This window comes from Delphinus delphis, chromosome 2 (assembly GCF_949987515.2).
Source record: "Delphinus delphis chromosome 2, mDelDel1.2, whole genome shotgun sequence".
Lineage (NCBI taxonomy): Eukaryota > Metazoa > Chordata > Mammalia > Artiodactyla > Delphinidae > Delphinus > Delphinus delphis.
In genome coordinates, this window is record NC_082684.1 from 53,473,460 (window position 1) to 53,498,602 (window position 25,143).

The following is a 25,143-nucleotide window of genomic DNA, read 5'->3' on the forward strand; positions in this document are numbered from 1 at the left end:
TAATTTCTCAGAATTAAGGTCCTTGTAAAAGACAATTCCCTGGTGGCTGAGAGAATAGATAAAGTTATTTAGTATTTTACATTTAAATATTAGAGAATAGCTACCTACAGTGGGCTGTTAGTTAATAATTGATATTAAGCCACTCTTTCTGTTAAGAATTATATAATGCTTTCAGTGAAGTCTTGTTTGTAGTTAATACTGATAATGCCAATGTCATCAGTGTGAAAACAATGCAATAGAAAGAAGACATTCATTCAGTAAACTGCTTTGTTAAATTAAGATGTATTTTTTAAGGGGGTGGTAGATAGACTTCAACCATGATTTATTACCACGTATAATCAAAATATTATTACAGATCCTTGTCACAGACTCTCTAATAAGACCATATGTAATATGTAGTACATTTACCTTTTAAGTCTCTGGTTATGAACCACCAACTGTCCCTAAATTTATTTTCTTCCTATTTAATTACTCATTGATGATGGTCCTGTTGAGGAAGAAGTTTTCCTCTACTTTTCTGGGTTCTGGGTGGTCTAAGAATTAAATTGACGTGAGATAAATTAACAGGAGAAAATCAAACAAAGTTTAGTAATGTGTATACATGGGAGAGACCCAGAAAAACTGAGTAACTCGTCAAAATGGCCAAAGTCCTCACCTTGACTACCCTCGTCAGCTAAAGATAAAAGAGGATGTTGAGGGTAGGGAGAGTCAGCTATGGGAGGTTACCAAGAAAAGTGCAGTAACTGGGTGATTGTGATGCAGATTTGAGTCATTGCCTTCTCTATTGATAAGAGTTTCTAGAGACCTGGTTGTCCTCATGTATACATGTGTCCAGGTATATGAGGGAGACACACTTACAAATGGAGAGTTCCCTTATAAATGTACATGTTTCTTACAAAGGGGCAACTCCTACTTGGTTTTCAGAGTCTTTCCCACTTCTGCTGTTTCTCAGAAAATAACAAGCTTAAAACAATTAATATGCCAAAGAGATATATTTTAGGGTGGCAAATTCTGATCCCCTACATTGCCTCAGACAAGGTATAGTAGAAGCTAGGATGTTTAAACAAAATTAATAATGTGACTGAGAAAGTCTTGTGTTTCAAATATACATCTCATTTTCAGTGTAATTAATAAACAGTATTATTTCATCAATCAAATTAATGGTAAGAAAATAAGTTAAATGCTTTTGTTTCTCATCCAGTGTACCAGCCTTTTTAAACTAACTTCATTGGAAGTGTAGGTTTATTATGATGAGTACTTTTACCCTTAGGTCTTAGATTCACTCATTTCTGTTCAATAGGATGAATTGCACATGCTATGTGCCTAGTGGTGTTTAGGGAACTATAAAGGATAAAAGAGAATTAAGATAAAAGGTCCTTATCCATCAAATAGTTTATAATTTATTTAGGGTAATAAATTACTGAATAAAAGCCAAAAAGTAATATACACCAAAAATGCATGATAGGCCCATGCCATGGGTGAACAAGGAGAGAATACCTAGAACAGCAGAGTTAAAATAAAGTTTCTAAGGAAGAAAAGAAATGTAAACCATCCTCTAAAAGAGCTAAGTGTTGATGAATGCAAGTTAGTGTGTCCTATGCACAGTGAGGCCAAACAAACCCAAGTGTCAGAGTTTGTATCAGGGAAAGGTTTATTGCAAAAGCCAAGCAAGGAGAACACACAGGTCAAGCTACAAAGCCCAAACTCCCTGATGGTTTTTGGGGAAGCATTTTTATAAGCAAACCTTGGGGTGAGCAATGCAGGGTATGAGACTTTCTTCTGATTGGTTGGTGCTGAGGTAACAGGGCAGTGCTCCAGGAATCTTGTGCTCAGCCATATGTTACCATCCTCCACCTAGGTGGGGGCCTTAGTTCATGCAGAAGAATTCGAAGATGTTGTTATGTATACTTCTTCAGGAGGAACCAGGACCCTGCCTCATCACTGCACTATTGTTTCTTGACTGTTCCTCCTTTGTTTCTGCATTCCTTCACTTTTCTGGTTAGCAACTGTTTGAATTTGCCCCTTGGTAGTCCTGAAAGGTCTAGGAAACTGAAGCCTTGTTCCTATAAGCAAGAAATGGAGGGCTTGGAAAGGATTTGTACCTGAGAGGGCCCCACAGGGTCCTGCTTGGCTTTAGAAACAAATAATGACAAGATCTATATAAGGTCTCTGCATATATCAGAAAGCCTGATGAAAGCTATGTTTTAGTAAATTTATTGGACACTAATGTAGAGATTCAACTGGATACAAGAAGGCATGGTAATGACTGGAGAAAGTGAACTGACACTTTTTATTTAAGATATCATTGCAATTATATATATTAAAAAATAATAACAATGAATGCTGCAGCTGTTTCTATTCAAGCAGAAAATAATGATTTTATAATTTCCCATTTTGTCTGTGTGTATAATACAAATGATGTTACCAATTACCTATCAATAGACAGCTCTTCCCTGGAGCTAGGTGATTTTGGCACATCTTGAAACTCAAATTAATGAGCCTGTATTAATGATTAGAATAAAAATGTGATTTATATTCAAGTGATTCCCCAGGCTTTGGAGTAAAGCAAATTACAGATTAATTTATATGAACTTGGTAATTTCAAGTATCTATTAAAAAAAGAAGTATCCACATTTTAGGACATATATTTAAATTATTTATCTAAAACATATAAAACACATATTTATAATAAAATAATTAAAAGTAAGTTTATGCTAAGGACTTAAAGAAAGAAGAGAACTTGGTAACAGTAATTAAAAATAATATTTAAGCAACTTATATTGTATACTGCAATTTGTATGAAATAATATTAAAATAAGAAGTGTGTTATTGAATAACACCATGAATAACCCCAAACCTTAGGTCACTGCTCATGAGATAATACGGCATTTAGTTCATTTAGCCTTTCTGACTGTAATCCCTAAGCATGAGATGAACAAAGTTATCTCTAATTCTGGCACCTAACTCTTAAAGACTGGTGACCAAAAGATAAGAATTAGGAAACCCAGAAGAAAAAGATAGTTAAGTTTTGCTTACCAACTTCAAACTTGTGTCATGGCACTACATAACATTTGAAAATCCTTGGGGATGATTAAATTCATACCTATTGATATCTGGTGCTTACCAAAGCATAAATACACTGCCTCTGAGGATTTAAAGTTACTTTTAAAGGGTATTAACACAATCTATCATATTCACTTTGGAATTTTCTTACTGTAATACTATAATAATGCGCTGAATCAGCTTTGCTGAATCTAACTTCTTTTGAATAGCTTTATTCTGTTTTGTAAGTTCTAATTTTGTTGACCAAGACGACCTGGACATAAGTTTAAGTAAATTTTGGTACTGAATTCTCTTTTATACCTTAAAAGCTGTAAACATGCTTTAAAAAATGTTCCAAAATCATTTGTCTGTTAATAGCATTTTTGTCATCAGCTCTAAAATAGACCAGTGAATCAATAATTTGTATTCATTGATCTGGAAAATGGAATATAATTAATATTATGTACATAAGAATAAGACAATTAAATTATAATATATTTGAAAGAACTTATTTCAGTTATATTTCTAGTGTCTTTTTGTTATAAAAAAAGTAATACTTGCCTTTTTAAGTAAAATCTAGCTATATAATCTATGCAAAAACCAATTCAAAATCTGGGATAATTTAGACCTGGCCTCTTTAGACCTAAGAAAAATATTTTTCACATAGTACACGTTCAATAAATATAAATAGTAATAATTCAACTTTGAAATTATATATGTAAAAAGAAAATGTTATTTAAGAAAAAGTAAACATGATCACAGCAAAGCATATTCTCTGAGATAAAATACATTCAATATAGATACAGTAATCTATCATTATTGATATAGTAATGGTAAGTCATATATATTAATATGTGTTTTATTTCAAAAGTATGCATTTATTACTTTAAGTAAATTCTGAAAGACATATAGTAAACACTGCTTTGTTAGCCAAATTAAAATGAATAAGTCTAAAAAGTGTATAATCATTTTATTAACATTTAAAAGAAATTTCCATGTACTGATTTGATGACAGGATTGATTCCTGTCACTTTAATCAAAATAACAGGCCATGCTACCCCAGAGAAATAAGACTTCCATATAAAATGGTAATTCATTCACTGCCATCTGTTTACATTAGCACCTCACATTTACTTAAGTATCCATTGATAATTTTTTAATGTATGGAACAACTTGAACTGCATTGGTAGCTTAGAGGGAGCAGGCTTCATTTTTTTACATGCAAGCTATTGAAGGACTTCTACTAGGTTAAGAAGCTAAGGGGATATATTTAAGAAATACAAAAAATAAAGTAAAATAAAAATTAAAAGATAACTGTTACTTTCCTTTCTGAAAAAGCAATACAGTTTAAATAGAAATCAGTAGAAATTATTACAGCTCAACTTAATCAGTTACCACTGATACAGCAGGAAGCTATACTAGAGGTAGGCCATGGAATAGGCAAGCAGTCCTTTCCTAATTAATTCGCACACAGGCTATTTCTTCAAATAATTTCTGAAAGGTATATGCTACATAATGCTTTGTTCATCCAATGACAACAGGTTCAAAAAAGTACTATCACTTTATTTAATGTTTAATGCAATTTAATTATTTAATTATTTATTTATTTATATTTTTTACATCTTTATTGGAGTATAATTGCTTTACAATGGTGTGTTAGTTTCTACTTTATAACAAAGTGAATCAGTTATACATATACATATGTTCCCATATCTCTTCCCTCTTCCGTCTCCCTCCCTCCCACCCTCCCTGTCCCACCCCTCTATGTGGTCACAAAGCACCGAGCTGATCTCCCTGTGCTATGCGGCTACTTCCCACTAGCTATCTATTTTTCGTTTGGTAGTGTATATATGTCCATGCCACTCTCTCACTTTATCACTTACCCTTCCCCCTCCCCATATCCTCAAGTCGATTCTCTAGTAGATCTCTGTCTTTATTCCCGTCTTACCCCTAGGTTCATGACTTTTTTTTTTTCTTAGATTCCATATATATGTGTTAGCATATGGTATTTGTCTTTCTCTTTCTGACTTACTTCACTCTGTATGACAGACTCTAGGTCCATCCACCTCGCTACAAATAACTCAATTTCGTTTCTTTTTATGGCTGAGTAATACTCCATTGTAAATATATGCCATATCTTCTTTATCCATTCATCCGATGATGGACACTTAGGTTGCTTCCATCTCCTGGCTATTGTAAATAGAGTTCCAATGAATATTTTGGTACATCACTCTTTGTGAATTATGGTTTTCTCAGGGTATATGCCCAGTAGTGGGATTGCTGGGTCATATGGTAGTTCTATTTTTAGTTTTTTAAGGAACCTCCATACTGTTCTCCATAATGGCTGTACCAATTCACATTCCCACCAGCAGTGCAAGAGTGTTCCCTTTTCTCCACACCCTCTCCAGCATTTATTGTTTCTAGATTTTTTGATGATGGCCGTTCTCACTGGTGTGAGATGATATCTCATTGTAGTTTTGATTTGCATTTCTCTAATGATTAATGGTGTTGAGCATTCTTTCATGTGTTTATTGGCAGTCTGTATATCTTATTTGGAAAAATGTCTATTTAGGTCTTCTTCCCATTTTTGGATTGGGTTGTTTGGTTTTTTGTTATTGAGCTACATGAGCTGCTTATAAATTTTGGAGATTAATCCTTTGTCAGTTGCTTCTTTAGAAAATATTTTCTCCCATTCAGAGGGTTGTCTTTTAGTCTTGTTTATGGTTTCCTTTGCTGTGCAAAAGCTTTGAAGTTTCATTAGGTCCCATTTGTTTAGTTTTGTTTTTATTTCCATTTCTCTAGGAGGTGGGTCAAAAAGGATCTTGCTGTGATTTATGTCATAGAGTGCTCTGCCTATGTTTTCCTCTAAGAGTTTGATACTTTCTGACCTTACGTATAGGTCTTTAATCCATTTTGAGCTTTTTTTTGTGTATGATGTTAGGGAGTGATCTAATCTCATACTTTTACATGTACCTGTCCAGTTTTCCCAGCACCACTTATTGAAGAGGCTGTCCTTTCTCTACTGTACATTCCTGCCTCCTTTATCAAAGATAAGGTGACCATATGAGCATGGGTTTACCTCTGGGCTTTCTATCCTGTTCTATTGATCTATCTTTCTGTTTTTGTGCCAGTACCATACTATCTTGATTACTATAGCTTTATAGTATAGTCTGAAGTCAGGGAGCCTGATTCTTCCAGCTCCATTTTTTGTTCTCAAGATTTCATTGGCTATTTGGGGTCTTTTGTGTTTCCATACAAATTGTGAAATATTTTGTTCTAGTTCTGTGAAAAATGCCAGTGGTAGTTTGATAGGGATTGCATTGAATCTGTAGACTGCTTTGGGTAGTAGAGTCATTTTCACAATGTTGATTCTTGCAATCCAAGAACATGGTATATCTCTCCATCTATTTGTATCATCTTTAATTTCTTTCATCAGTGTCTTATAATTTTCTGCATACAGGTCTTTTGTCTCCTTAGGTAGGTTTATGCCTAGATATTTTATTCTTTTTGTTGCAGTGGTAAATGGGAGTGTTTTCTTGATTTCACTTTCAGATTTTTCATCATTAGTGTATAGGAATGCCAGAGATTTCTGTGCATTAATTTTGTATCCTGCAACCTTACCAAATTCATTGATTGGCTCTAGTAGTTTTCTGGTAGCATCTTTAGGATTCTCTATGTATAGTATCATGTCATCTGCAAACAGTGAAAGCTTTACTTCTTCTTTTCCAATTTCCATTCCTTTTATTTCCTTTTCTTCTCTGATTACTGTGCCTAAAACTTCCAAAACTATGTTGAATAACAGTGAGGATAGTGAGCAACCTTGTCTTGTTCCTGATCTTAGTGGAAATGCTTTCAGTTTTTCACCATTGAGGACGATGTTGCTGTGTGTTTGTCATATATGGCCTTTATTATGTTGAGGAAAGTTCCCTCTATGCCTACTTTCTGCAGGGTTTTTATCATAAATGGGTGGTGAATTTTGTTGTAAGCTTTCTCTTCATCTATTGAGATAATCATATGGTTTTTCTCCTTCAATTTGTTAATATGGTGTATCACGTTGATTGATTTGCGTATATTGAAGAATCCTTGCATTCCTGGAATAAACCCCACTTGATCATGGTGTATGACGCTTTTAATGTGCTGTTGGATTCTGTTTGCTAGTATTTTGTTGAGCATTTTTGCATCTATGTTCATCAGTGATATTGGCCTGTAATTTTCTTTTTTTGTAGTATCTTTGTCTGGTTTTGGTATCAGAGTGTTGGTGGCCTCATAGAATGAGTTTGGGAATGTTCCTCCCTCTGCTATATTTTGGAAGAGTTTGAGAGGTATTGGTGTTAGCTCTTCTCTAAATGTTTGATAGAATTTGCCTGTGAAGCCATCTGGTCCTGGGCTTTTCTTTGTTGGAAGATTTTTAATCACAGTTTCAATTTCAGTGCTTGTGATTCATCTGTTCATATTTTCTATTTCTTCCTGACTCAGTCTTGGCTGGTTGTGCATTTCTAAGGATTTGTCCATTTCTTCCAGGTTGTCTATTTTATTGGCATAGAGTTGCTTGTAGTAATCTCTCATGATCTTTTGTATTTCTGCAGTGTCAGTTGTTACTTCTCCTTTTTCATTTCTCATTCTATTGATTTGAGTCTTCTCCCTTTTTTTCTTGATGAGTCTGGCTAATAGTTTATCAATTTTGTTTATCTTCTCAAAAAACCAGCTTTTAGTTTTGTTGATCTTTGCTATCGTTTCCTTCATTTCTTTTTCGTTTATTTCTGATCTGATCTTTATGATTTCTTTCCTTCTGTTAACTTTGGGGGGTTTTTGTTCTTCTTTCTCTAATTGCTTTAGGTGCAAGATTAGGTTGTTTATTCGAGATGTTTCCTGTTTCTTAAAATAGGATTGTATTGCTATAAACTTCCCTCTTAGAAATGTTTTTGCTGTATCCCATAGGTTTTGGGTTGTCGTTTTTTCAATGTCATTTGTTTCTAGGTATTTTTTAATTTCCTCTTTGATTTCTTCAGTGATCACTTCGTTATTAAGTAGTGTATTGTTTACCCTCCATGTGTTTGTATTTTTACAGCTCTTTTCCTGTAATTGATATCTAGTCTCATTACGTTGTTGTCGGAAAAGATACTTGATACAATTTCAATTTTCTTAAATTTACCGAGGCTTGATTTGTGACCCAAGATATGATCTACCCTGGAGAATGTTCCATGAGCACTTGAGAAATATGTGTATTCTGTTGTTTTTGGATGGAATGTCCTATAAATATCAATTAAATCCATCTTGTTTAATGTATCATTTAAAACTTGTGTTTCCTTATTTACTTTCATTTTGGATGATCTGTCCATTGGTGAAAGTGGGGTGTTAAAGTCCCCTACTATGAATGTGTTACTGTTGATTTCCCCTTTTATGGCTGTTAGTATTTGCTTTATGTATTGAGGTGCTCCTATGTTGGGTGCATAAATATTTACAATTGTTATATCTTCTTCTTGGATCTATCCCTTGATCATTATGTAGTGTCCTTCTTTGTCTCTTGTAATAGTCTTTATTTAAAAGTCTATTTTGTCTGATATGAGAATTGCTATGCCAGCTTTCTTTTGATTTCCATTTGCATGGAATATCTTTTTCCATCCCCTCACTTTCAGTTTGTATGTGTCCCGAGGTCTGAAGTGGGTCTCTTGTAGACAGCATATATATGGGTCTTGTTTTTGTATCCATTCAGCCAGTCTGTGTCTTCTGGTGGGAGCATTTAATCCATTTACATTTAAGGTAATTATCGATATGTATGTTGCTATTCCCATTTTCTTAATTGTTTTGGGTTTGTTATTGTAGGTCTTTTCCTTCTCTTGTGTTTCTTGCCTAGAGAAGTTCCTTTAGCATTTGTTGTAAAGCTTATTTGGTGGTGCTGAACTCCCTCAGCTTTTGCATGTCTGTAAAGGTTTTAATTTCTCTATCAAATCTTAATGAGATCCTCGCTGGGTAGACTAATCTTGGTTGTAGGTTTTTCTCCTTCATCACTTTAAATATGTGCTGCCACTCCCTTCTGGCTTGCAGAGTTTCTGCTGAAAGATCAGCTGTTAACCTTATGGGGATTCCCTTGTATGTTATTTGTTGTTTTCCCCTTGCTGCTTTTAATATGTTTTCTTTGTATTTAATTTTTGATAGTTTGATTAATATGTGTCTTGGCATGTTTCTCCTCGGATTTATCCTGTATGGGACTCTCTGTCCCTCCTGGACTTGATTAAGTGTTTCCTTTCCCATATTAGGGAAATTTTCAACTATAATCTCTTCAAGTATTTTCTCAGTCCCTTTCTGTTTCTCTTCTTCTTCTGGGACCCCTATAATTCGAATGTTGGTATGTTTAATGTTGTCCCAGAGGTCTCTGAGACTGTCCTCAGTTCTTTTCATTCTTTTTTCTTTATTCTGCTCTGCAGTAGTTATTTCCACTATTTTATCTTCCAGGTCACTTATCTGTTCTTCTGCCTCAGTTATTCTGCTATTGATCCCTTCTAGAATATTTTTAAGTTCATTTATTGTGTTGTTCATCATTGCTTGTTTCCTCTTTAGTTCTTCTAGGTCCTTGTTAAATGTTTCTTGAATTTTCTCTATTCTATTTCCACGATTTTGGATCATCTTTACTATCATTTTCTGAATTCTTTTTCAGGTAGACTCCCTATTTCCTCTTCATTTGTTAGGTCTGGTGGGTTTTTATCTTGCTCCTTCATCTGCTGTGTGTTTTTCTGTCTTCTCATTTTGCTTATCTTACTGTGTTTGGGGTCTCCTTTTTGCAGGCTGCAGTTCCATAGTTCCCGTTGTTTTTGGTGTCTGTCCCCAGTGGCTAAAGTTGGTTCAGTGGGTTGTGTAGGCTTCCTGGTGGAGGGGACTAGTGCCTGTGTTCTGGTGGATGAGGTTGGATCTTGTCTTTCTGGTGGGCAGGTCAACGTCTGGTAGTGTGTTTTGGGGTGTCTGTGGCCTTATAATGATTTTAGGCAGCCTCTCTGCTAATGGGTGTGGTTTTGTTCCTGTCTTGCTAGTTGTTTGCCATAGGGTGTCCAGCACTGTAGCTTGCAGGTCGTTGAGTGAAGCCGGGTGTTGGTGTTCAGATGGAGATCTCCAGGAGATTTTCACCATTTGTTATTATGTGGAGCTGGGAGGTCTCTTGTGGACCAGTGTCCTGAAGTTGGCTCTCCCACGTCAGAGGCACAGCACTGACTCCTGGCTGCAGCACCAAGAGCCTTTCATACACAGGGCTCAGAATAAAAGGGAAAAAAAAGAGGAAGGAAGGAACGAAGGGAGGAAGGAAGGAAGAAGATAAAATAAAATAAAGTAAGATAAAATAAAATAAAGTTATTAAAATAAAAAGTAATTATTAAGAAAAAAAATGGACAGACAGAACCTGAGGACAAATGGTGAAAGCAAAGCTATACAGAGAAATTCTCACACAGAAGCATACACATACACACTTACAAAAAGAGGAAAAGGGGAAAAAATAATATATCTTGCTCTCAAAGTCCACCTCCTCAATTTGGGATGATTCGTTGTCTATTCAGGTATTCCACCTATGCAGGGTACATCAAGTTGATTGTGGAGATTTAATCCGCTGCTCCTGAGGCTGCTGGGAGAGATTTCCCTTTCTCTTCTTTGTTCACACAGCTCCTGGGGTTCAGCTTTGGATTTGGCCCCGCCTCTGCGTGTAGGTGGCCGGAGGGCGTCTGTTCTTCGCTCAGACAGGACGGGGTTAAAGGAGCAGCTGCTTCAGGGACTCTGGCTCACTCAGGCCGGGGGGAGGGAGGGGCATGGAGTGCGGGGCGAGCCTGCGGCGGCAGAAGCCAGCAGGGCATTGCACCAGCCTGAAGCGCGCCTTGCGTTCTCCCTGGGAAGTTGTCCCTGTATCCTGGGACCCTGGCAGTGGCGGGCTGCACAGGCTCCCGGGAGCGGCAATGTGGATAGTGACCTGTGCTCGCATACAGGATTCTTGGTGGTGGCAGCAGCAGCCTTAGTGTCTCATGCCCTGCTCTGGGGTCCGCGCTTTTAGCAGCCCCTCGCGCCCGTCTCTGGAGCTCCTTTAAGCAGCGCTCTTAATCCCCTCTCCTCGCACACCAGGAAACAAAGAGGGAAGAAAAAGTCTCTTGCCTCTTCGGCAGGTCCAGACCTTTTCCTGGACTCCCTCCCGGCTAGCCGTGGTGTACTAACCCCCTGCAGGCTGTGTTCACACTGCCAGTCCTCTCCCTGTGATCCGACAGAAGCCTGAGCCTCAGCTCCCAGCACCCCCTTACCCCAGCGGGTGAGCAGACAAGCCTCTCGGGCTGGTGAGTGCTGGTCGGCACCGATCCTCTGTACAGGAATCTCTCCACTTTGCCCTCTGCACCCCTGTTGCTGTGCTCTCCTCCGCAGCTCCAAAGCTTCCCCCTCCGCCACCCGCACTCTCTGCCCGTGAAGGGGCTTCTAGTGTGTGGGAACCTTTCCTCCTTCACAGCTCTCTCCCACTGGTGCAGGTCCCATCCCTATTCTTTTGTGTCTGTTTTTTCTTTTTTCTTTTGCCCTACCCAGGTACGTGGGGAGTTTCTTGCCTTTTGGGAGGTCTGAGGTCTTCTGCCAGCATTCAGTGGGTGTTCTATAGGAGTTGTTCCTCGTGTAGATGTATTTCTCATGTATCTGTGGGGAGGAAGGTGATCTGCGTGTCTTACTCTTCCGCCATCTTCCCCCCTGCCTTCACAATTTATTTTTATTTGAGCTTGATTTCCTTGGGACCCCTCCCTATTGTGGATTAATGTTTTAAAATATAATGTAATGACATCACACAGAAATATGTGCTGTGGTGACTTTTCCTTCTGGCACAAAATTGCCTTTCTGAAGTACAAGAGACCAACACCAGCAAGCAAGAAAAACTGAGCCCCTCTGAGTGTCCAAAATAGAAAATAGAAAGATGGATTCAGAAAGCTACTCCCTGCCACAATGGCTCACTGAGCACAGAGGCAAAACCCCAGAAAATTCAACTCTTAAAAGGCTCAAGGTACAAATACTTTTCCACTATTCTCAGATTGTTAAATCTTTATCTAGTAGTGAAACCTCACATTCACCTTGCCTCCAGATTCAGATCTTAGAGGAGGAGCTAACAAAATCCACACCCATCCTGTGAATATAAAAGAAGCCCCATTAGTAGTTTTGGGAAAAATGCCACAAGATTACTAAGTACTATTTAAGATGAATAAAGAGAAAGAAAATAAAAGAGAGAGAGAGAGAGAAAATCAGGCTCAATTAAAGATTCCACAGTATAAAAAGAGGCTAACATGCACACAGTAAAAAAGCACATATTGTTGAAGAAGAATTACTGACAGTTCAGAGGAAGGCAAATTTATACAGTATATGCTTTAGATTTTCAATAAAATTGGAATATGAACTTTATGAGACAAAAAAAGATAAGAATGTTATAACAGTGGGCCAAGAAAAGAAGGATTGGATAAAAGACTAAAATAAAGGGGAGCTTGATGAGATCAGAGAAGAATGTAACATCATAAACAATACAGCTGGATAAAGATGACATTAGAAACAGAACAGAATCTACACTATGGAAAATAAATCAGTACCAAGGAGGTACTGATTTTATGTCTTACACTGAAGGGGAAAGAGATAGATGATAATAGATTCTGAAGCAAAAAGTGATCTTGCAAAGTGGAAAGATAAGAAAACAAAGCTGGATAAAGTTATATATACATGCATTATTTCTAAATACAATATATATGCATTATTTCTAAATATAATACTAGCAAATTAAATCAACCATAATAAGAAAATAATAGTCCTATACCAAGTAAAATTATTCCTGTAATATAGTCGTAGTTCAACATCATGAAATGTACTAATGTAATCTATTGCACTGAGAGAGAAATAGAGAAATATTATTTGAATCTTGATAGATAATAAAATATAGTGAAGATAATGTTTGAGACATAATTTATGGTTTACATACATTAACTCATTTTAATTTTCCCCAAAAAACTTATGCTAGTTACTATTATCATCATCACTTACCTGATGAGGAAATTGAGGCAGAGAGATTAAGAGATCAAGACAAGGTCATCCAGCTAGAAAGTGACAGCTATTATGTGAAGAATGCAGATTTTTTTGTTGTTTAAAAATTGGATATTCATATTTATACATTTGTGTATAATATGAATACACGTGGTCTTATGTATAAAGAATTAGACAAAATTGCTCTAAAAATCTGAAGAATAAACTACTTTACACCATACAATATTACATATGTAGATATACATTTAAAAAAAAACTGAAGCAACATACAGCAAAATACTAAGGAGGCTACCTCTGATTGATCAATTTAATGATGATTTTGATATTGTCTTTTCTGCTTTTCAGTATTTATGTGCAATATTCGCATAAACAAAAACATAAATGACAAATGCACAGCAAACATTCTCAATGGTGAAAAACGGAAAGCATTTCCTCTAAGATCAGGAAGAAGACAAGGGTGTCACCTCTCGCCACTATTATTCAGTATAGTTTTGGAAGTCTTAGGCATGGCAATTAGAGAAGAAAAAGAAATAAAAGGAATCCAAATTGGAAAAGAAGAAGTAAAACTGTCACTGTTTGCAGATGACATGATACTATACATAGAGAATCCCAAAGATGCTACCAGAAAACTACTAAAGCTAATCAGTGAATTTGGTAAGGTTGCAGGATATGAAATTAATGCACAAAAATCTCTTTCATTCCTATACTAACAATGAAAGATCAGAAAGAGAAATTAAGGAAACAGTCCCATTTACCATTGCAACAAAACGAATAAAATATCTAGGAATAAACCTACCTAGAGGAGATAAAAGACCTGTACACAGAAAACTATAAGATACTGATGAAAGAAATCAAAGACGACACAAACAAATGGAGAAATATACCATGTTCTTGGATTGGAAGAATCAATATTGTGAAAATGACTCTACTACCCAAAGCAATCTATAGATTCAATGCAATCCCTATCAAACTATCAAAGGCATTTTTCACAGAACTAGAACAAAAAATTTTACAATTTGTATGGAAACACAAAAGACCCCAAATAGCCAAAGCAGTCTTGAGAAAGAAAAATAAAGCTTGAGGAATCAGGCTCCCTGACCTTATACTATACTACAAAGCTACAGTAATCAAGATAGTATGACATTGGCACAAAAACAGAAATATAGATCAATGGTACAGGATAGAAAGCCCAGAGATAAACCCACACACATATGGTCACCTTATTTTTAATAAAGGAGGCAAGAATATACAAAAAGACAGCCTCTTCGATAAGTGGTGCTGGGAAAACTGGACAGCTACATGTAAAAGAATGAAATTAGAACAGTCCCTAATACCATAGACAAAAATAAACTCAAAATGGATTAAAGACCTAAATGTAAGGCCAAACACTATAAAACTCTTAGAGGAAAACATAGGCAGAATGCTCTATGACATAAATCACAGCAAGATCCTTTTTGACTCACCTCCTAGAGAAATGGAAATAAAACCAAAAATAAACAAATGGGACCTAATGAAACTTCAAAGCTTTTGCACAGCAAAGGAAACCATAAATGAGATGAAAAGACAACCCTCAGAATGGGAGATCTTCTGCCCATTTTTGGATTGGGCTGTTTGTTTTTTTGATATTGAGCTGCATGAGCTGCTTGTAAATTTTGGAGATTAATCCTTTGTCAGTTGCTTCGTTTGCAAATACTTTCTCCCATTCTGAGGGTTGAGTACTCAGAAGACTTTTGCCTCAGTCTTCCGAGGGAACCCTCATGCACTGTTGGTGGGAATGTAACTTGATATAGCCACTATGGAAATCAGTATGGAGGTTCCTTAAGAATCTAAAAATAGAACTACCATATGACCCAGCAATCCCACTCCTTGGAATATACCAGAGATAACCATAATATTTAGCACCCACTCAGGTTATTTGGAATAATCTTCCCATCTCAAAATTCTTAATTTAATCACATCTGTTAAGTCTCTTTTGCCATATAAGATAACATTCACAAGTTCTAGGGATTAAGATGTGATCATTTCTGGAGACCTGCCACATAGGCCAAGCGTCCTAAGAACAAGGTTGGAAATGAGAGGGGAAGAGAAGAGGAGACACTGGAGTGTTCTGTGAAATTTCATTTTTAATAATTTACAAGTGTTCAGTCAAGAAGAAACAAACATGAAGCCAAAGCAAATATACAAAATAAAATTTCATTGTTATTTTTAGGTGTTTTAAATGTTTATCTACGTTTGAAAGGGCAGACAACGATAGAGAATCCACTGTGGTCTTCAAGTGGGAATAAAGGACAACGGTGGAATGAGGCACATGTTAATATATATCCAATTACTTCATTTCAGGTAAGAAAAGAACAATCATGTCTGCGGATATATTTTTGCACTTGAGCATAATGTTAAAGGCAGATCTTGAGCAAAATTAGAATGAGTATGCAAAAATTCTGACATGAGCATCACAAAAATAACATGATTAAGTTTCCCTTTAGTTCTAAAAGTTGTTTTATAAAGAGAAAATGTCCTTTTCTCTTATTAATTAACATCTGTCAAGTAATATGTTTGAATAATTGTCTATCCGAATTCAAGTGATTTGCCTGGAGAAAACGTAATTTGTTTCTATAAAATCATATGTGTGTATTTTTTTCCTTGAAGACAAACAACATACATTCTTATAATAAAGGAAGCTGGATGATCAATTCTCAAATAATCTGTTTGAATTTTACTTGATGGAATTTTGTATACGTTAGCAAAATCTCTTTGAGGTAATGTCATTTTAGTAATTTATTACTTTGATTATCAAAGTTAGAGAACTTTAAACAAGTTACTCTTATTTGTTTTTATATCAAAAAGAAGACAGGCTTAGATAGGATTAAGAGAATTAGCTGCAAATATATAATAAAAATTTTAATGATTATAGCAATGGTCATCATGGCTAGAAAAAATTTTTCATAAACTATTTTAGTGGAGAAAATAATGTAGTTTTAGTGATTTTAGCAACTTTATATATGTATTTTATATACTCAGGCTGAGTATGTTTTTCTACTGGGGATTTCTTAATTGCATTTCATGGCATTTAGTAAGGGTATAGAAATTCAGAGAGCTTCAATTATGCCAATTTTCAATTGGTGGAATGCTGTCTTCTTGTAACTTAATCTATAAAATTCTAATGACTGATTTAGAAATTACACTTCTAAAACTAACCAGAATGATAAAAATGCACTCAGTTTTTCACTCTGGTAAAGAATAATGGAGTAAATCCTAGCTGATTATCTACAAACACATAAAAGCAACTCAATTCATAGATCCTAGTAATTATTTTGTTTCTATGAAGAATAAAATAGTTGAGTAAAAAATGAACAAAAATAAGTTGAATAGAGAATAAAAAAGAATAAGAAGAGAGAATAAAAAATTTGAATGTAAAGCAACATATCATTAAACCAAATTAAACTGGGACGACAGAACTCCAAAGCATTACTGATAAAAGTAACCTTAATATTAAAATGTACATACCTCTATAGGCATCAAAGAACCTTTCTTTCTAAAAAAATGATGTTCTTCTAGACGTTTTTGCTTCCTATGTCACTGCCTTACCAACACAAAACTATTAAATCAAATACATGTAAAGTAAGTATTTAAGGGACTAGTTATATTAATGTTTCCTTCAGGATAATCCTTTATTGCCATAGACATCAATTTAGTAAATATTTATTGAGTACCTTCAAGACAATCATTTATTGTCACAGACAACAGTACAATAAATACTTATTGAGCTACTACTGTGTGCCAGGCACATTGCTAGCCATGAAGATTTCATAGTGATTGTTTACCTCAGATTGGTGGAAATACACATCTAAACACATACATCACATACTGTAATAATTGCAGTAATAGAAATATGCACAAGTTTCTATGAGCACACCTAATCAACGAGAAGAGTATGGAGGAGAGTCAAGAGAAGCCTGTTATATGGGGTGAAACCTGAAGAGAGGGATTGCAAAGTAGAAAAAGATCTAATATTAATATTGCAGCAGAGTTCAGAGTAAACCGAGACATGGAGGTCATACATCACAGGATTTGTCAGAGAAACAGAGAGACATTTATCTGGAATTTGGTACACAAAAATAAATCAAAGACTGATGTGACATGAGGTTAAGGAACCTCAAGAGCATAGACACTGGGAAGTTATGGAAAGATTTTACTCAGGGGATGACATGGTGCATCACTTAGGTTGTTGTATGGAAGATGATTCAAGGAGATAAAATCGGGCCAGCAAACCAGTTAGAACACTGTCGTAAAATCCACATAAAGGATATTGAAAGGACAAACTAGGGAAGTGGTATGAAGAAAAGAGGATGGTTTCAAGATATACTTAGGTATAAAAACTAGCAGAACATCTTTATGTTGGGAATTTGGGAAGTAGCCATGAATGACCGAGAAGCTTCTAACTGGGGTGTCTTGAGTAATGTCTGTTACTTTATCCATTACCTTAAATAACAAAACGAGGAAAAGAGACAAGCTTCAGGGATGATTATGGTTACTTCTGTTTTGGACATGTTAATATAAAATGCCTGTGGAATATCCTCTTAAAGATGTGCAAAAGGTAGGGCCTCCCTGGTGGCGCAGTGGTTGGGGGTCCGCCTGCCGGTGCAGGGGATGCGGGTTTGTGCCCCGGTCTGGGAGGATCCCGCGTGCGAGCCATGGCCGCTGGGCCTGCGCGTCCGGGGCCTGTGCTCCACAGCGGGAGAGGCCACAGTGGTGAGAGGCCCGCGTACCGCAAAAAAAAAAAAAAAAAAAAAAAAAAGGTGTGCAGAAGGTTATTGCAGAAGGTTATTGCATATGTTTTTCTGAAGCTTTGGGGACAAACATTTTTGTAGGTCATTAGGCTGTATGTGCTGCCTAAAACTCTGGGAGTGGTTGATATTTCCAAGGGAAAGTGTACACATGTGAACAGTGATTAAAGACAGTGGAACCACACAGAACACTAACCAATCATTAACATGAACTGTGGAAGAGGAGCTTGATCCTAAGTAGTGTTTTTTAGAGTTATAAGGAAGGAGATCCAGGAAAGTTTGGTGCTCGCAGAATTTAAAGACTGTGATTCTCAAATTGGAAAGGAGGTCAAGTCCAGTAGACTGGTCATTACAGAGAGTGCCCACTCTTAAGAAATTTGCATAAGGTAGTAAGGAAATTGGGAAAACCACCATCTTATCTAAAATTATTTCATTATTCACAATTTATAGAATAACCTACTGTCTTCACATTCACTAATCATTTCCTTTGCAATGTCTAATGTGCTTTCAGTCCTACTCAGTGTATTTTTCATCTCAGCCATTATACTTTCCATCTCTGTAAGTTCAATTTGAGTCTTTTTTAAAAATACATTTCATGTCTTAAGTTAATGTTTTGAACCTATTAAATCCAATTATAATAACTGTCTAATGTCATTGTCTGCTAACAATATCATCTGTGCCAGTTCTTGGTTGGTTTTGATTAACTGATGTTTTCTCATCTTTACAAGTCATTATTTTCCTGCTCCTTTACATGTCTGGTAGTCTGACTGGGTGTCAGACATTGTAAATTTTACCTTCATAGTTGCTGGATATTTTTGTGATTCTTTATTCTTGAGCTTATTTGTGATGTAGTTTAGTTACTTGGAAACAGCTTGATAATTTTTGTTCCTGCTTTTAAGATTTGTTACATGAGACTAGAACAGTGTTTGATATCAGGCTGATTATTTCTCAATACTGAGGCAAAAGTCTTCTGAGTACTCTACCCAATGCCTCATGAATTACGAGGTTTCCCAAGTTCTGTGTTAGCTGGGTACTGTTACATTAAATGCATCCCCCTGGGTCTTTCCCAGGTCTTAGGCAGTTTCCTCACATTCAAGGCCTGATCAGGACTTTGCTGAATACTTGAGGGGTACCCTCTGCAGATGTCTCTTTCTCTGCAATTCTTTCTTGGCCTGTATTCTACCCTGCATACTCTAGCTGCCTTGGATTCCTTGGACTCTCAGCTCTATCTCCTCAACCCAGATTTTCTACCAGGCTCTACCTTTGTTCTGCTTTCACCATAGTCTATAAATTCTGTATAGGGCAGTCATAAGATAAACCTTGTTTGATTTCTATCACTCAGGGGTTCACTGTTCTTCATTACCTGATGGCTAGTGTCCTGAATACCATTCTTTCATATACTTTGTCCGGTTATTTGGTTGTTTCAGTTGGAAAGATAAATCTGGTTTCTGTTACTCTATCCTGGCTGGAAGCCAATCCAAAAATGAAGATTTTGAATCAATGAATTTCTAAACTATTTAAATTACCAATGGGAAATGAAGATAAATAAAACCATATTTTTATATTGGATCTCTAGGTCCTTATTTCTCTGAGATAGTTCTAGGTCCATTGGCTAAGGACTTTCATTTCATAAATCTTGATTGTTCAAGGAAATGCAACTGCACCATCCTACCCCATTTTTTAAATTTAATTTTGTTTTCAAGTTTCTTGTTGTTTTCAACTTTTTTCAGACAAAGTATATTTTTCTTCAAAAGTCATTTATAGGGCTTCCCTGGTGGCGCAGTGGTTGAGAGTCCGCCTGCCGATGCAGGGGACACGGGTTCGTGCCCCGGTCCGGGAGGATCCCACATGCCGTGGAGCGGGTGGGCCCGTGAGCCATGGCCGCTGAGCCTGCGCGTCCGGAGCCTGTGCTCCGCAACGGGAGAGGCCACAACAGTGAGAGGCCCGCGTACCGCAAAAAAAAAAAAAAACAACAAACAAACAAAAAAGTCATTTATAAACTATCAAGCTTTTCAAAAATCTTGCTTTGGTATATGATGCCTACCAGAAAAGCATGGCAAAGAAAAGTATGGAATATATTACTGTACAGATTAAGTTGTGAGAAGTTTTAAGGTTATTCAAATGTAGATTTGTGGCATTCTAGGATATCTTTAATTCAAGTGGAAAGGTTATCTCTTACCTCTCAGAATTTTAAATGAAATATAAGTGATTTTGAGACTCTGTTACATTGACACATTTTATGTTTTGTTTGGAGTTGTATGCCTTCAAATTAGTTTGATCCATAAACACTTTAAAAAAACAACCACTTGCAAAGTTCTTTGTCTCAGTGCGTCCAATTAGTTTGCTTAGCTGAAAATCAAATTATTGTGTAGTATTTTTCAGGCAAATAGAAGTTTTCTCCTACTGAAATTTCTTTTGGGGCTCTTTTTCTAGAATTAATTTAGCATGATCGGTACTTGTGAGGAAAATATATTTAGCTGGATTCAGAAGAATTAGGGAAAAAATTTCCAAAAAAGTAAAATTAATATGGTGTTAGTCTTAGAATGTCACTTTTATTTTATATCCTACACCAAGGAAAATATTTAACTATCCTTTTAAATGCTTTACTTCTTTCACAGTACATTCCAAATGTTTTGTGAGGGAAAAGTATAGAGACATTATAATACTGTCTTTACATTTTCTTAGGTATAGGCGAAAAGAATTCTGGAGATCTTCTTATATCCTCATTTAAAGATTTGAAAGTCTGTTTTGAGACAATTTATCTTAAATCACACAGATCCTTAACATTAAATATGGATTGGAAAAGAGATTATAATGCTCTCATTACATCATGCTGCCTTTATATATTTCTATGAATAATAATAATCCAGAAAATATCATCCTCCTTAGTAGCCATTACATGCTCACATAGATACATATCTGACATTCTAAACCAAATTCCGGAGCAATTATAGACATGATGATGGCTCCTGAAGTAACTATTGAAAACATTTTCTAATTGCAATTCACAATGAGATCTAGTTCTTTTTGTTTTTGCCAACAGTCAAAATCTCATGTTATTATTTCAGATTAGAAGCTTTAACAACCAACTGACATTTATCCAGCAAGTTGGACTGGCAGAGTCTTGTGAAGTTAAACTCAGTGTTAATATTTATATAGTTTCTCCAGAGAAAAAGCTTAGGCTACTCACCTGGTTTATTATGTTACCTCTCTTCAAATCTCTTCTGTACTGGTTAAGGATAGTTCTGCTCTTTGCAGGTAAGAGGGAAAAAATAAAAATAAAAATAAAGGATAGTTTAATTATTTGCTGAACCAGGAATAAAATAAAGGTAAAATTATTAATGTTAATAGCTATTTTCAAATTTATTCACATCCTAAAGTTTTTCCAAGTGATGTACACTGTCAGTTTTCAAACTGCATTCCAAGACTTTGGCTTTGCCTTAGCAGTAATGATCAGAAGCGATGTCTCTTGTCAGAAAGAAAACATTTGCAGAGGCACTGTTAATGTTGAGTCATCATCAGAAGTGCGTTGTAGTCTTTGACTCCCCATTTACTTTTACTCATTAGTGCTACATGTAGCTCTTCCTCCCTTTCTGAGAAATTATATTTGAACATAAACTTTTACAGCATCATCTGTATCTCCCTATATATTGACGTCTATATCTACATGCTTTAAAGCATTATAAATAAATGTAAGAAACTGTCAATTGATGAATTGAAATAATTTTGTGTAGTGTAATTCTAATACAGAAATTCACATACATTTTTTAAACTCCCACTTGCCTTTACTCACCAGGAATTAATTTTCTGATCATGCAGTATTTCTTGCATATTAAATTTGCTGAATTGCAGGCACACACTGTGAAAAGTTACAATTTTAAACTTGTTATAGTTAAGGGAAACCATTTTAAGTAAGATCAGTGTGATTATGTGTGAAGAACAGGTTTTGCACAATTTGAACACTCTTTTTAGGAGACCTAAACGTCAACATTTTCTCCCTGAGAATCTAGATGCCATTAATTCGGTCTTCAAGGCAATTAAGCCAAATGCATTTCAGAAGTATTGAAGAGGAAAAGAACATAGTCTTATCCTTGTAATGTAATAGTAGTCAGAATCATGATGGTACTTCATTAAAATATGACATATTTAATCTATTAAACTAGAGAGCATTTCTTCTCTGAGTGAATGTAATTCAGACTTTTTTCATTGCATACAGATCACATCTTCCAAGTTGAGATACATCATATTATAATGGACTGTTATAGTTTCTCATCTTTGTATTTGAGAAAAAAGATGTTTGTCACCAAGGATTTATTTTTAAAAGCACTTGAAAGTTTGGCCAAGGTACATTATTTAAATTTAATACCTATGCATTTTATTTCTGTTATCTATCTCATAGTCAAAAACAATATAAGGAGAAAATATCCCTCTAGGTCTTCATCTCAAAGCCGTTTATAAGTCTATTAGAATTTATAAAATCGTGTTATAATAATTCTAGTTGGAGTTCAGAGCATAAACAGAACAATGCAATAAATATTTCTTTGTAAGAGTCAAATGAGTTAAAAAACAATCTATATCTTCCCAATAACAAAGCTTCTGTGGAAATTAAAAGGAAACAAGCCGACAACTACGCAGTACCTTTTTCTTTCTTCATGTTCAAATAGGACCCTGAGGAAGACTACGGTATGTCTCTAGCCTATTGGATTGGATTCCCTATCATCACAAGATTTCAAATATATATTAAAAGTACCAATTATATAACTGTGCCAAGAATTTGATTGTCAAAAGTTATTTTTATCATCCCAGTAATAACTACTACTAATTCTCTGATTTATTTCCACACAATAACTAAAACACTGCTATGCTTGGAAAGTAATCAAATTGCTTTATTCAGAGACAAACTGTATTATCTATAGTTGTGCAGATAAGTGTAAATAATAAATTTACAAATCAGTCAGCTTTTATTACTGTAACACTTCATCAGGATCACCGAGGGATGAAGTATTCATATAAAAGAATGTTCTAGATAGAGGCAGCCCTCTGTACATAAGACAATTCAACTTTTGTTGATTTGTATTTCTGCTGTTCAGCCAACTACACATTTGCGGTCAACATATTGCCAGTAGGCAGGCAGCACACATATTAAATTCCATCAGTCAATCTACTCTCTGATGTTTACCACCAAAGCCTCCCCAACACTCCCTCTCAATCTGACCACAAAAGAAGGGTGGCAGCATCCTTCACAACCTCGCTGCTTCAAGACTTTTGTTTTTAGCACAAGCCTAGGTTCAACCTTGGGTTTTTGATCAAGCTGCACAGCGAGGCAGAAAGAAGGAAAGAAAAAGAAAATTAATAGGAAAAGTAGGAATGTTTAATACTTTAAAGTCAGTAACAGAAGTTTTGAAATGCTTTGAGCAATGGCAAGATCATTCCAGGGAAAGAAGCTTTGAAAAGTTCAGGAATGATTTTGATGATTTAGACATTTTAATTTTGATATTTAAAATAATGCCATTATTTTATATTGACACTTATCTCCAGGTAACAGCAGCTTATTAAGTGAAAATAATTGTGTACCTTAAATAAGAAAAACTGGATAATTTTATTGTCTACTCACCTCTACATACCTAAGATGGAAAAATCCATGTCTCTCAAGCATGTTCCTCCAGCATCCTTCCCAATGCAAGGATTATGACTTCAGCTTCATCTCTTTAGATTTCAAGTGGGAGCAGGTGCAGAACTTTCTAACCTACCCGTATTAGCCTTTTCACCAACATCTCACTTCGCACACAAATCATACTGGAATGCAATCCTCTATCTTTGCCATGGCCACATTACAAACCCTGTATTCTGTTCTACAAGCAGTGTTTACTCCCTTTCTCTTTCTACTCCACCTCTTAAAATTAAAACTCTTGGTGCTTGAAGAGGTTTCCTCTTCACCATACCAAATTTTTCTGACTAATACATTCTTATTCCTGCTTCCCTCCAGAATTAAACTTGACTGGGAGGGAGAAATCTACATTTTCTTCCATTCAGTCCTTTAAAAGAACTGCATAAAAGAAAAATTTGTGATGACAGCCCTCCACTTTCATTAAGTAAAGTATTAGTCTTGGGGGCATGGTGGAAAATATTTGATTTTGTGGAATCAGACTCTTATAGCGTGAATCTTTGAGTTCTGACTTTCTCCAAGATAACATTCCGTTCATGTTGTTATCTTCAGGGGAGAAGACTCAGCATCACATGACTGAAACTAAGAAGGGGGTGGGAATACTATTGATTTACTCTTAACATTGATTCTCTACCAGGTAAGCAGCACATGTCAAAAAAAGGAAAATAATACCCAAATACTTAAAAACCCATGGTTAGGAAAAAGGCGATGCCTTCTCACAGATAGACTGCTGATAGAGGCAATTTATAATGACCCTAAAGAACCATATAATAATTGTGTGTAATAATCATATGAAATTCAGCCTTGTTCATCTCAGCCTTGTTCAGAATAACTAAAAATAATTTTAATGTCTAACAATAACAATACATGCTGGTTAAATAAATTTTGTTGCATCCATGACATGGACTATTCTGCAGCCATTAAAATGACTTCTTTTCCAAATTCAGTGCTCTTGAATTTTTATACCATTCATTTTTTTTTTTAATCTTCTCTCTTGCAATTTAAATAGTCCTCTGAGGGCTGTGTAGCCACTACCCAGATAACTTCCAAAACACCACCCTAAGTCAAATGCAAGTTATCATTTCCAGGCAGCCAAATTAATGCTTCATTCCTGATTCCATCTGAGGATGGAGAATTCATATACTGCCAATTTAGTTCTAAATACTTTAACTCTGGTTTGCCATTTTATTTTGGCTTCAGTGACAAGACAAATTGGATGCCTTTCAAAGAAATGTTTTTGGACACTCTTTATTAACATACTTATCTCAACATAGGTAAGCAGGAAACCCTCTCTACACAAATTAAATATAATAATAATATAATAATAAAAACTTCCCAAATATTTTTCTCTTATCAAATTTTTTCCTATCATGAAAATTATTCTTATAGAACATATTTAAGTGGGGGAAAGGACTCAATACAAAAGGTGGTAACTAATGCCTCTACTCTCCTACTTAGAGATTTCGATTGATAAAATTATGACAGCATATCAGAGAACAATGGTAGCCTTCACAAAAGTAGTGTAAGTTCTCTTAAATTCATCACAAATTTGCCTTTAAGGAGTCATATTAAGATACTTTGAAAAACAAAAATTTTGGCATTGATAAAAACAGACTTTTACTCCAATTT

The 25,143-nt window shown here is 35.6% G+C and overlaps 1 protein-coding gene across 1 annotated transcript in view; it reads left to right on the forward strand.

The window, feature by feature from the left end:
• Window positions 1-25,143, forward strand: part of MDGA2 (MAM domain containing glycosylphosphatidylinositol anchor 2) — an 822,856-nt gene that overhangs the window by 793,353 nt on the left and 4,360 nt on the right. The window contains exon 15 of the mRNA XM_060004614.1: window positions 15,275-15,405. Within this exon, the coding sequence (XP_059860597.1) occupies window positions 15,275-15,405 (131 nt within the window). The remainder of the gene's footprint in view (window positions 1-15,274; window positions 15,406-25,143) is intronic.